Source organism: Pelodiscus sinensis, chromosome 13, assembly GCF_052426305.1.
Source record: "Pelodiscus sinensis isolate ZL-2025 chromosome 13, ASM5242630v1, whole genome shotgun sequence".
Lineage (NCBI taxonomy): Eukaryota > Metazoa > Chordata > Testudines > Trionychidae > Pelodiscus > Pelodiscus sinensis.
This window is the reverse complement of record NC_143064.1, coordinates 1,661,941-1,675,284: the sequence shown is the minus strand read 5'-3', so window position 1 is coordinate 1,675,284 and position 13,344 is coordinate 1,661,941. Positions and strand designations below refer to the sequence as shown.

Here is a 13,344-nt window from a genome sequence, read left to right as displayed (position 1 = left end):
TGCGGGGAGCGGTGCGATTCGTGTGCTGTCACCACCACCTAGTGCTGACGCACAGCCTAGCACCTCCGCGAAGTGCAGGGCTGCAGCCAGCCCGGCCCTGGCGCTCCCAGGGAACGGGGGTGAGGGATTGGAGCAGCTGCCGCGGAGCGAAACGAGCTCTGGGTGTCCCTCCGTCAGGCCCAGCCTCGGAGGCAGCCTGCACCCACCTGGGCGCGTCCATTGAGAGTGAACAGAGCCGCGGGCTCCATGGCTTGTGATGCGCTGTAACCCACCCGCCCCTCCTGGGAGCGGGGTGGAGCCAGGCCCCTGCCCCTGGACTGGCGCCTTAGCTTGGCTGAGCCGGGCCCCGGTTCCTTTCCAGACCCGCTCCAGATGTGTGTCTGCAGCAGGCTGGTCTGGTAAAGGGGTCCCTCACCCCCCTCCGGTTAACCCGGCGCGGCTGGGGGGGGAACAGGCGCAGCAGCAGCCCCAGTCTGTTTAAAGCTGTTTCCAGCACAGGCTGGGGCGGCAGGGGGTCGAATGCTACGTGTGCGGGGCAGCTCCTGGAATCGGTGCTGGCTGGGCATCCGCCTTTCCCTCTAGGAGCGGGGGAGGCTCCGTGGGTAAAGGGGTGAAGGTCACCAGTAGGGGCTGGGCAGCTCGCTGTGGGTAAGGGGGCTGCTTCTGAGCACTCACCCCAGTTGTGGGGAGGTCAAAGGGGGGGCAGCCCCCCAGAGCACAGAGGAGTGGGCGGAGGTGGCTGGGGACTGGAGTCGGGGGGGCCCTGCCCTCAGCCTCTCACCCCGGCTGCATTCTTCAGCCCCGAGCTCAGCCCAGCCCCCACGGCAAGGGGCGTCTGAGGTAAAGTTGGGGTGACCAAGCAGCAAGTGGGGAAAACTGGGCCGATTTCGGGAGGGGGTGGGCTTGACGGGAGTCTAGGTAGCAAAGCCCCAGTGTCAGGGCACCTGGTCCCCTAGTCCAGGGGTAGGAACCTTTTTTGGGTTGGAGGCCAGTGACCCCCAGACAAGTCAGCTGGGGGGCCACACCAGTGGGAATCCAACCCCCCTACGGCCGTGACCCCCGACTGAGAAGGGGAAGCCAAACCCCCACATTCCCCTCCTGCCCCAGGGCTTAGGGGCGGGCTCCCCAATGCTGGGGGTGCCTGTAGCCTCGGGGGCTGTATCCGGCCCCTGGGCCTGAGCTTCCCCTCCCCCCGGAGGGTTTGGCTTCCCTCTCCTCTGGCAGTGCCGGGGTTAATGCCTGGCCCGGCTTCAGCCCCTGCTCCTGGGTGTGGACTCGCCTGGGGCCAAGGGGCCCTGTGGGGCCAGGCCCGGGCTGGCAGCCCCCCCCTGCAGCCGGGCCTGCTGGCAGCACTACAGGCCAGCCCTCTGCCGGCTGGGCCCGCCCCTGAGCCCGGCCCAGCCCGGCCTCCCCTCCGCACAGCCCCAGGCGCCGGCGGCGGGCTCGGGCGTTCCGGCCGGGCGCAGCTGGCTCTGGCCTCGGGCTGCCCCGGGCAGGGCGGCGGCAGGGAAGGAGGCAGCCGGCTCCTGGGCTCCTGTTCCCGGGGCAGGGCCCTTGCTGCCGCCGGGGAGCGGCCGGCCCCAGGGCAGCTCCTGCAGGGACGGGCTGCCCTGCCCCGCAGAGCGATGATCAGTAGGCAAGGTAAGGGCTGGGGTGGCGGAGGGGCAGCCGAGCCGGCGGGCAGAGCCGCCTGGGCGGTACCCGGCCCGCAGAGACGGGGCGGGCGCTGGGCACTTGGCTCTCAGGTGCGCCCGCAGGGCAGCTGGGCCCAGCTCGCACGGCGCCGGGGCAGGTTTCCCGGCTCCCGGGGCTCAGCAGAGCGGCGGAGCTGGGCTGGGACGCAGCCCAGCGACACCTGTGGGGCCCCTGGCCACGGCCCCAGTGCAGGGTGAACGCTGGGCACCGGCCGGGAGGCAGCCTGGCCTCTGCCCAAGGAGCTCCCTCCCCTGCCCGGGGCTGGCATAGCCGCCCCTGGTCCCCCCGGCTGTGCCAGCCCGGCCCCAGCACGGCCGGGCCCCAGGCTGACACGGGAGAGGCGCCTCCGGCAGCACCTGCATGTCAGGGAGGCTGCCAGGCTGCACCTGCGCAGGGCCCGCCCCCTCCACCCACGGCTTCCCGAGGCACCTGGGCCAGCTGGCTCCAGGAAGAGCCCAGCTCCGGCTGGCTGCTGCCGCAGGCCATGCACACGCAGCCTGAGCCCCAGCGAGCCCAGAGCCCCGGGCACAGACGGGCCCCCGCAGCGGCCCCTGGTCTTGGCCGCAGGCGGGAGCTCGGGGTTTGGGCTGGTGGACAGCAGGCGGGGGAGGCTCATGCTGTGTCCCCCACTCCTCATGGGGCTGTCGGGCAGGTCTCCCGGAGTGCGGGTTGTCTGCCATCGTGGAGGGGGCAGTAGGAGGGAACACCCTTCTTCCAGTGCCTCTGGGGGCACAGCCCTTCCCTCCTCCTGGGCTGCGGAGGGGAGAGCCCACGCCCGGCTCCAGGCTGCATTCGCCTCTGCCTGTGTGACCGCAGGGGCACGAGGCTGACGTGGGGCCCAGCTGCCACGGAAGGAGGCGCTTGCGGAGTGCATGGCTGCAGCGGGCAGGGCGCTGCATCTGACATGCCCAGCTGGTACTGCAGCCCCCTCTCCCCGCAGCCTTGACACGTGCTCCCTGAGCTCTCACGTCCGCCTCAAGCAGCGGGGGCTTTGGGGCCGTGTCCACTTCGGGAGCAGCCGCCCGCCTCGCGCTGGCCCTTGCTGGCTCTGCTGATGCCAGCTCCAAGGACTGACTGCGGCCGGGGAGGGCTGAGGCGGCAGCAGTGGCCCAGGCTGACTGTGTCCTGGTGGCAGTGGGGTCTAGGCTCCAGTGCGGGCAGAAATCCCCTGCAAGCCCCGTAAATCCGGCTGGTGTCCCCGGGCATCCCAGCCTCTGGCCTGCTGTGGCTGGGGAGGGAAGTCCAGGGGTGGGCTGGCTCCGTGTGTCTTTGCGTTTAGGCTTGTTCATGCTTCACCAGCTTCCTCTTCTGGCTGGGGCCTGCCATACGCAGAGACAAGACCCCCTTCTCTTCCCTCTGGGGGCCGGGGAGGGTCCGTCTGCCCCGTGGGCCTGCCATACGCAGAGACAAGACCCCCTTCTCTTCCCGCGGGGGGCCGGGGAGGGTCCGTCTGCCCCGTGGGCCTGCCATACGCAGAGACAAGACCCCCTTCTCTTCCCGCGGGGGCCGGGGAGGGTCCGTCTGCCCCGTGGGCCTGCCATACGCAGAGACAAGACCCCCTTCTCTTCCCGCTGGGGGCCGGGGAGGGTCCGTCTGCCCCGTGGGCCTGCCATACGCAGAGACAAGACCCCCTTCTCTTCCCGCTGGGGGCCGGGGAGGGTCCGTTTGCCCCGTGGGCCTGCCATACACAGAGACAAGACCCCCTTCTCTTCCCGCTGGGGGCCGGGGAGGGTCCGTTTGCCCCGTGGCCCTGCCATACGCAGAGACAAGACCCCCTTCTCTTCCCGCTGGGGGCCGGGGAGGGTCCGTCTGCCCGTGGGCCTGCCATACACAGAGACAAGACCCCCTTCTCTTCCCGCTGGGGGCCGGGGAGGGTCCGTCTGCCCCGTGGGCCTGCCATACGCAGAGACAAGACCCCCTTCTCTTCCCGCCGAGGGGACCGGGGAGGGTCCGTCTGCCCCGTGGGCCTGCCATATGCAGAGACAAGACCCCCTTCTCTTCCTGCCGAGGAGCCGGGGGGGGTTCTGTCTGCCCCGCGGCCCTGCCGACAAGACCCCTTTTCTTCCCGCCGAGGGGCCGGGGGGTCCGTCTCTCCCGTGGGCCCACGGCACTGCAGACAAGACCCCCTTCTCTTCCCGCCGAGGGGCCGGGGGTGTCCGTCTCCCCCGTGGACCCCCGGCCCTGCAGACAAGACCCCTTCTCTTCCCGGCGGGGGGGTCCGTCTCCCCCGTGGGCCCCCGGCCCTGCAGACAAGACCCCTTCTCTTCCCGGCGGGGGGGTCCGTCTCTCCCGTGGGCCCGCGGCACTGCAGACAAGACCCCTTCTCTTCCCGGCAGGGGGGTCCGTCTCCCCCGTGGGCCCCCGGCCCTGCAGACAAGACCCCTTCTCTTCCCGGCGGGGGGGTCCGTCTCCCCCGTGGGCCCGCGGCACTGCAGACAAGACCCCTTCTCTTCCCGGCAGGGGGGTCCGTCTCCCCCGTGGGCCCCCGGCCCTGCAGACAAGACCCCTTCTCTTCCCGGCGGGGGGGTCCGTCTCTCCCGTGGGCCCGCGGCACTGCAGACAAGACCCCTTCTCTTCCCGGCGGGGGGGTCCGTCTCCCCCGTGGGCCCGCGGCACTGCAGACAAGACCCCCTTCTCTTCCCGCTGGGGGGTCCGTCTCTCCCGTGGGCCCGCGGCACTGCAGACAAGACCCCTTCTCTTCCCGGCGGGGGGGTCCGTCTCCCCCGTGGGCCCCCGGCCCTGCAGACAAGACCCCCTTCTCTTCCCGGCGGGGGGGTCCGTCTCTCCCGTGGGCCCGCGGCACTGCAGACAAGACCCCTTCTCTTCCCGGCGGGGGGGTCCGTCTCCCCCGTGGGCCCCCGGCCCTGCAGACAAGACCCCTTCTCTTCCCGGCGGGGGGGTCCGTCTCCCCCGTGGGCCCCCGGCCCTGCAGACAAGACCCCTTCTCTTCCCGGCGGGGGGGTCCGTCTCTCCCGTGGGCCCGCGGCCCTGCAGACAAGACCCCTTCTCTTCCCGGCGGGGGGGTCCGTCTCCCCCATGGGCCCCCAGCCCTGCAGACTGCCCCTGGCCCACGAATGAGGCTAGGCCGTGAGGGACACAGATCCCCTTGTCCAGCGGGCTGAGCGCCCTGCTGTGAGCTCTGGATGCAGCGGGACTAGCCAGACAGATCATGAGCTCTGAGGTCGGGAGATGGGCGCCCTGACCTCCCTCGCCGCCCCCTCCCCCACCGCCCCACACAGACGCCCTTTGTTTCCCCGCGGCTGCCCGGACAAAGGGAAACATTTGCTGACAGGATGGGACCAGCCCAAGGTCCCTGTGAAACCTTTTCTTGTCTGCGAGGCAGAGCCCAGCCAGGCGGAGGGGCTGCCTGCCGCAGGCCGAGGAGGCCTCCGTTGTCCAGGTGGAAGTGGATCAGGCCCCCCTCCCTGGCACCAAGCCCCCCCCGAGCCATTAGAGCCCCTCCCTTTCCTGGGGGGAGGGCAGCGTGTCCAGAATCTGAGGGAGCCCCCCAGGCAGCGCAGAGCAGGCTTGGCTCGTGTCTACCAGAGACCAGCTTCGGGCGCAGAGGGACGTCCAAACACAGCCCCACGGAGAGCCAGCCTGGGCCACGGGGAAGCCAGGAGCACGGCCCGTTGTGCGTAAGGTTGTGACTGCCCTCCTTGGCTAGGGAGTGGCCTAGTAGGGAAACCCTGAGTCCCAGGATGCAGTGCAGTCAGATACATGCCCTCGCCCCAGCGCATGGCTGGTGCGGAGAAAGTGAATAAGGAAAAGTTATTGACTAGTTCCCATAACACAAGGACAAGGGGTCATCAAATGAAATGAATGGGCACCAGGTTTAAAAAAACAAAAGGCAGTATTTCTTCATGCAGAGCATAGTCAACCTGTGGAACTCCTCGCCAGAGGATGTGGTGAAGCCCAGGACTTTAACGGGGTTTAGAAAGGAGCTAGATGGATTCATGGAGGATAGCTCCATCAATGCTAATTAGCCAGGCTGGGCAGGGCTGGTGTCCCTGGCCTATGTTTGTCTGGAAATGGGCGACAGGGGAGGGATCAGGTGAGGATTCCCTGTTCTGTTCACTCCCTCTGGGGCACCTGGCACTGGCCACTGTGGGCAGGCAGGACCCTGGGCTGGATGGACCTTTGGTCTGACCCAGTCTGGCCGTTCTTTGGAGCTACCAACCCTGCCGCTGCTCCTGTGAAGATGCGAGGTCCCGGTGCGCAGTGTAGCTGGGTGCAGGAGCGGCCTGAGGCCAGCTGTGGCAGCTGGCTCCCCCGCCTGCATGGCCGTCAATGGCCGTGACGTAATCACAGGGCGCCCGGGCCGGCGGCGCCCTAGGCGACCACCCAGTTGCCTAGGCTCACGGTGCACCCCAGGACTGGGCTGTCTGCCTGAGGGCCGGGGCTGCGGTGTAATTCTGCCGTGTTTGGGGGTAGGTGAGTATGGTCTGTTCAGTCTTTGACCTTCGGGCCCAAAGGGACCTGCCCGACAGAACCGCTGGGTCCATAGTTTGCGCCTGGCGTGAGCAGTGCGCTTTCCCCTTTCACTGCCTGGCTAAGTGGGCCGGGCCCCGCACTGCGATTCCGCTGGCCTGCCTGGGCGGTCCCTGATGGAGGGGCAGACCCCTGCCAGGCGTGGGCCGCGGTGCCGTGCTGTTCGGTCGAGGTGGGCTGTGCTGTGCGCTGTTTCGGCTGACGCGGTGCCTCCCGCTCTGGTGATGCCTGAGGGCTCTCCTCCGCTGTCTCCCCAGACACGCAGCGGGCAGTGGCGATTCTGAGCAGGTACCAAACCACGCTGAGGGACCCAGAGGAGCAGCAGTTGAAGGCGTCTATCGGAAAGGTCTCGCGCATCTTCCGAAGCGACCTCTTTCAGGCCCTGCTGGGTAAGTGCCTCCTGCCCGCCACAGGCGCCGCGCGGTCGGTCGGAGCGGGCCGGCTTCTGGGGAGCTGAGTGCGGGCTCGGCGCGGGACAGCCCCCTGCGGCTCACACGCGTGGAGCTCTCCCCTCCCAGACCAGCCAGCGAGGGCGAAGGCGCGGCTCAGAGCGGGTGGTGACAGGCACCTGGGTAAGAAAAACCTCAGCTACTGGGACTGGCCAGCGAGCAGCTGGGGCCTGGGCTCTGATCGCCTCCTGTCTGCAGCAGGGGAGCGAGTTCCCGGGGCCTTTCGCCAGCCCATGGGCGGGGCCCCCTTTATCTACCAGCATCGCCTGCCCCAAGGCCCTGAGCTGGCCAAGACTGGTGCTCGGGAGCAAGTGTGGTGACCTGGCGAATAGGGATGTAAAATCTCGTTCAGTTAGTTAACTGGGCAAATGTTCTGTGTAACCAATTAAACGGGCAAAGGGGCTGGAGCGTCCCCCATGCACCGAGGCTGCTCTGGAGCCTCCCGCTCCCCCGGGTTAAACATTCACATCCCTCCCAGGGAAGGAGTGGGAGACCTGAGCTCAGATACCCAGCGCCCAGTGTGGCCGTCCAGTGCACGGAGCTATTCCATTCAAAGCATGTGGCGCACAAAGCTCCGTCACAGCTCCAGCTGTTAAGCGGGTGCAGTTGTGAGACTGTGGCTGTAATGGTGAAAGGCGAAAAGGGTCTGTCACAGGACTACAGTTCCCAGAATGCTCCTTTCATCGACGGGCCTGAGTCTAATGGACACCTCCGACTTTCTTCCTCACTGCGGTTTGTGGGGCAGTGTGACTTCTCCCTGCCTTGCCCCCGAGGCCTGCTTGTGTCGGGCATTGCTTCTCTAGTATTATCATCCCTGAGGCCCTCAGGAGAAACCGATTTTTCTCCACTTGCTTCCATTTGGAGGCAACATTTCCCAGGGTTGGAGAAGTGCCTCCCAATGCAGCCCTGTCTTCAGGAATGCTGAATCTGGAGTATGCGCAGGCAGTGCAATGCGTTGAGGGAAAAGAACAGCACACACAACACGACTGTAACTGCCGGCCCCGGTCGGAGGACCGAACATGCCTTCCCCTCACAGCACAGCAACCCCTGGAGCCATGCCAGCACAGCTGGAGCCAGACTAGAAACCAGACAAAGTGAGAAACTCCCACAAATCTCCTACTGAAGCCAACTTTCTACTTTCACACCCTTTCCTATTTGCTTCCCATGAATTTTCTAGCAAACAAACGAATGGCCAGGACGGTTCCTGGAAGCAGCCCATTTTAAATCATTACGACAGATTATTCCCAAAAACCAAGTCTGAACTCTTGACTGGCAGAATTCCCGGCAGTCACCCTGGGAGTGCACAAACCTGCCCATGTGACTTGTGTGTCCAATCAGCAGTAACACAACCCCAGTTCTGAATGCTTCAGCGAACTAGAGACAAAAACATATCGGCCAGAATAATTCAGCCAAGAAGCTAAAACAAGGAGTAGCCGTGTGAGAACCGCTATCTGCGAGCAGTGAATGCAATTCCCTCGGTCTTAGGGATGTTAGCGAGTAGTCGACTGGAGTATCAGCTACTCCATTCCCCCGCCCCCTGCCACCGCTGCCTCTAGGAGAGGCAGTAAAGGGGGGAACAGCAGCTGGTGTTGGGGGGAGCTGGCTTAAAAGCTGGTTTCCCCCCGTACTAGCTCTACAGTGCTGTCTGCCCCTCCTCTGCTGCCTCTATCAGAGGCAGTGGTGGCGAGGGGGATACGGGAGGCTGCTCCGGCAGCAGCCCCTGTCTGCAGGAATCCCAGAGTCCCCCCGCCCCCCCCGGACAGGGCTGCTGCCGCCGAGCAGCCTCTGTTTGTGGTGACCTGGGCTGGCCGTGCACAGGGGCTGTTCACAGCAGACAGGGCTGGCCACCACAAAGAGGGGCTGCCGGACTCAACGTGAGCGGGGACCAAGCAGTCCTGGCTGGCGCTGGTCCAGGTCGGCACACCTCTGCATTTTAAAGGTAGTAAGGGCCCGGCAGCTCTTACTCCATTTAAAATGCAGAGCCGCAGCGCAGGTGACTCCGGAGCTGGCACGAGCCAGGACTGCTCAGTCCCGGCTCAAGGCGGTTCCTGGGGCTCCCCTCGCTGCAGCTCTGCAGAGTAGCCCTTATCAACTAATCGTGCAGTGGGTACAAATCGTATCGACTACACGATTAGTCAGATCACGGCAATTTAACCTCCCTGCTGGATCTAAGGTCCCTGTATGACCCCCCTCGCCATGGCGGGGTCATGATCTTTCAGGCATGGCCCCTCACACGCCCAGCAAGGCAGGGAAGAGCTGGCTGTCCCACGGTGCAGAAGAGACGGGGGCACAGCGGAGCTCCGAGATTTGCCTGAGTTCACTGACGACGTCTCTCAGGCATTTCGGAGGTGCACCTCACGTATTACCTAGCCCTTTGTAGCTTTGCCACACCCAGAGACGGTTTCTCATGGGCAGAAACATCCAAGGTAGGATCTTCTCTTTCTCTCCTTTCCTGCCACCCTAACCCTCTGCCCCCTTGGCTTTTCTTCGGGCTCCGGGAGCTCTGTCTTCCATCCCTGAGACACAGGCGCTAGGAATGGGGCTTAGCTGGGCCCTCCTGGGAGCTTTCCAGTGGGTTCGGAGGGACAGGCAGCAAAGGGAGAGCAGCAGAAGATGCTGCAGCTGGCCTGGGGCCCTGCAGTGTCAGCAGGAGGCGTAAAGAGAAACTTGCTGGGAGTGTTTTGTTAGCGCAGGAGTGGAGGTCAGATACATTCCTGTGTCGTGTGGCTCAAACCGGGGTCATCTGGGCGAACAACCGAGTCCAGCTGGGAGCCCTGGTGAATTACCGGGAATTTCCTGTTAGCAAGAGTGCTGCTCCTACGATTGACAGACAGACCATATGGCACACGGACGCTGCCACTCAACAGGGAGCCCAGGGCAGCCTCGCTGCGGACCCTCTCCTCCCCGGGTATGTGTTGTATCCGCTGGCTGCTGTCTCCTCACACCTACAGACTGTGGGCCCTTTCCACAGACTGGCACTGTCTTCCCCCAGGAGGTGCGGACAGAGCATGCTCTAACAGGCTCCGTCTGCACTGCGGCGCTATTTCGGGTTCCAGAAGTATCCCGAAATCGCTATTCCGCGTCTTTACACACGCCCGTTATTTCGAAACAGATTTTGCAGTAACGGGCGTGCTATTCCGACATCCCTGCAACCCTCCTTCCACAAGGGGGAAGGGATGTTTCGGAAAAGTGCCTTATTTCCAAATTTGGCGCTGTGCAGATAGTGCATTTCAAAGGCTGGTGCTATTTCGAAATGACCCTGAAGTAAGCGATGCAATTTGCACAAATGGCGTGGCTTCTTTCGAGGTAAGGGTGCAGTGTGACGCCCCACAGGGCCCTGGGGCCCACCAGGCACTAGGGCCTAGCACGGGAGAAAGTCTCACCACAAAGCGACTCTGCAGGCGCATGGCAGCCCTGTCCCGAGGAGGGTGCAGGGCCTAGCACACCACCCTCCTCCACCCCAGGCTCTGCCCCCTCCACCTCTTCCTGCCCCTCCCCCACCCACATTGCACCCATTCCCCAAGCCCTGCCCCTGCTCTGCGCCTTCCCCCAAGCCTCCTCCCCAGAGCGATAAGACCTGGGGGATTCTTATGGGGCCTGGCGCGGCACCAGGATTGGGCCCCCGCCTCACACTCACTGGGCAGGGAAATAGGAAACCCAGCCCAAGCCCGCTGCTCTCAGCCACGTCGCTCGGCAGAGCAGAGCAACCCAGCCGGGAGACGCCAGAGCGGACCAGGCTGGGGCTGGGTTGTCCCACTTCCTGCGGCTCCTGCTGCTACTGGTGAGTGCAGGGTTGGGCCCAGCACCTGCTGCAGGTGCCAGGCCCCTGGGTAATCCCCTGTGACGGCGCGTTGGGGTCCCCCGCCTCCTGCACCCCCGAAAGGGCACAAACAGACTCCACCAGCCAGTAGAACAGAGGGAGTTTATTGCCTCTCCAGAATACAGCACAGCACAGATGTCACCAGGTTACAGGGCAGGCCTAGGATGCCTCAGCCCCTCTTTATATGGGGTGGGGGGTCCGGCTTCTAAAGCCCCCCGCCTGTTGCTGAGGCTGCTTCCTCCATGCTCCCAGACAGAAAACTAACTAACTCTCCTCCAGCCCTGCCCCCCAGCCAGGGCAGCATCCATCTTCCTTTGTTCCTCCCCATGGGGGGTAGCTGGTCGGACAGGTTTGGAGCCCCCTTTGCATAATGACTCCTGTCACAGACTGCAGAGGTCGCCACAGCCCTAGCAAGGTCCCCCCACTACGTCACATCCCCCCACCCACGGGGGACCCCAAGGCGCAGGGCCTGGGGCGGCTGCCCTGAACCGTCCTATGGACGGGACTGCTCTGGCTCACGGTACCACTAACCTGTGAAAGGGGGGCTCGGGCTACAGCAGCCCAGGAGGATCCAATTGTGCGCAGCTTTGCTGAACGTGGCGGCAGCCAGTGGAGCTGTGTAGCCCTGGGTGGGACAGAGCCGTTTCAGTGCCAGGCGGTTCGCCATCTCTCTGGGCACTTTGCCCCTGGGGTGATGTTTCTCCCGCTGTGAGCCCAAGGTGCACATAGAGCCATGGGGATGGCCAGCAGCTGTGAACGGGCCCCTCGCTCCGTTTGGGGTGCAGCTGTGAAGACCCAGAGGGGAAGCTGCCTTGTAGTGCGCTAGCCAGTTCAGATCCTTGTCCCACCCTAAGCTGACGGTGTGGAATTTGCGAATGAGTTCCAGGCCGGTCTCCCTCCGTAGCGCGGGTCTGAAGTCTGCCGTGGCAGGCTGGCTGCTCTCAGATCCCTGGCCGGATGGCCGGGCAGGTTACGGTGCTGGTGCTGCTCCACATTTGGAGTACCTGGTGGGTGTCCAGTCGTCCTTTGTGCCTGGCAGGGGCGTTGCTGCGCGTGGCAGTGCACAGCAGAGGTGCAGGTGCACGGGCGGACACGGGGGCCGTGGGGGGATCCGGCGATGGCGTCGCTCATGTAGCGCCCAGGCAGCCCCCTTGGCTGGGCTCGGGGCAGCCTCCCAGAAGGCACATGCCCTGGCTCAGACGGAGGGGCTGAGGAGGGCAGGGTCACTTGCATGCTGTCACGGATGGGGGCTGGTTTCTTTCAGGGATGTTAAGTTTTGTTTAATCAACGAATCGAGTCGATGGAATTTAAGCTTATCGGACGGCCGACGAGTCGCTTACATCCGGGGTGTCTTTAGGCCCCGCTTGCCGGGCGCTCACGCTCCTGCAGGGGCAGCTCCCTTCTCTGCTAGCACCCCTAGCGGGGGGTGGTTACTGGGCCAGGACGGGGGTTGCTGGCTTAGGGGAAGGGCTGCTGGCTGGGGGGGGGGGGCTGCTGGTCTGAGTTGTGTCGCTGTGCATGGCTTGCACCCCGTGTGTGTGTGTGTGCGTGTGTGTGTGTGCGTGTGTGCGCGTGGGGTATTTCTGGCCGGGGGGTGGTTACTGGGCCAGGACGGGGGTTGCTGGCTTAGGGGAAGGGCTGCTGGCTGGGGGGGGGGGGCTGCTGGTCTGAGTTGTGTCGCTGTGCATGGCTTGCACCCCCTGTGTGTGTGTGTGTGTGCGCGTGGGGTATTTCTGGCCGGGGGGTGGTTACTGGGCCAGGACGGGGGTTGCTGGCTTAGGGGAAGGGCTGCTGGCTGGGGGGGGGGGGGCTGCTGGTCTGAGTTGTGTCGCTGTGCGTGGCTTGCACCCCCTGTGTGTGTGCAGGGGGGGGGTATTTCTGGCCGGGGGTGGCAGCTCCCCTGCTCAGGAGCGCCTGGCCTGGGGTCAGGCCCAACAGGATGACTTGGCCGAGTGCCGGGGAAGCAGGATTTGCTGCCGCCTGGCCTGTCTCCTCACGCGCTGGAGGCCTTGCCCTGCTGGGGAGCCAAGTGTGTGCTTTGCAGCCAAGCGGCCCAGGGCCCCGGGCAGGCCCTCCGGGACCTAGGGCGCCATGGAAACAGGCTCTCACAACAGGGCCGCGTTGGCCCTGCTCCCGGAGTCTCAGGGGGACTGAAAAACTGCAGCCTGTGTGGGGAGGAAGAGGCTGCCCCACAGAGCCATGGGGCCGAGGAGAAGCCAGGGGCCAGGGGGCGGGGCCAGACATTAGGGGTTCGTCTGCGGGAGGGGCTGAGGGCTCCGACGGGGGGGCAGGCTCTGGGGGGCTGGGCACGAGGCACGGGAGGTACAGAGAGGTCCAGCCTGCAGGCAAAGAATTTGGAGTAGAAAATAGGGATGTTGGCGACCAGCCAGCTGTCCGATAAGCAAATGCTTATGGGTTAGTCGTGTGCAACTAGACTAGTTGCTCCCCCCCTCTGCCGAGCCGAGCCCCCCCTCTGCCAAGCCGAGCCCCCCCTCTGCCGAGCCAAGCCGAGCCCCCCCTCTGCCATGCCGAGCCCCCCCTCTGCCAAGCCAAGCCCCCCCTCTGCCGAGCCAAGCCGAGCCCCCCCTCTGCCAAGCCGAGCCCCCCCTCTGCCGTGCCGAGCCCCCCCTCTGCCATGCCGAGCCCCCCCTCTGCCGAGCCAAGCCGAGCCCCCCCTCTGCCAAGCCGAGCCCCCCCTCTGCCGAGCCGAGCCCCCACTCTGCCAAGCCAAGCCGAGCCCCCCCTCTGCCGAGCCGAGCCTCCCCTCTGCCAAGCCGAGCCCCCCCTCTGCCGAGCCAAGCCGAGCCCCCCCTCTGCCGAGCCGAGCCGAGCCCCCCCTGCCGAGCCGAGCCCCCACTCTGCCAAGCCAAGCCGAGCCCCCCCCGCCGA

At 65.4% G+C, this 13,344-nt stretch overlaps 1 protein-coding gene across 3 annotated transcripts in view; it reads left to right on the top strand.

Moving 5' to 3' along the window:
- The first annotated feature begins 524 nt into the window (after window positions 1-524).
- The window catches only part of DLG3 (discs large MAGUK scaffold protein 3), a 183,511-nt gene continuing 170,691 nt past the window's right edge, over window positions 525-13,344 (top strand). The window contains exons 1-2 of one of the 3 annotated variants that reach the window (XM_089781780.1): window positions 525-1,641; window positions 6,444-6,575. In XM_089781780.1, coding sequence (XP_089637906.1) covers window positions 1,236-1,641; window positions 6,444-6,575 — 538 coding nt within the window. In that variant the 5' untranslated portion in view covers window positions 525-1,235. The remainder of the gene's footprint in view (window positions 1,642-6,443; window positions 6,576-13,344) is intronic. The other 2 variants (XM_089781778.1, XM_075917662.2) reach the window with 2 other exon arrangements.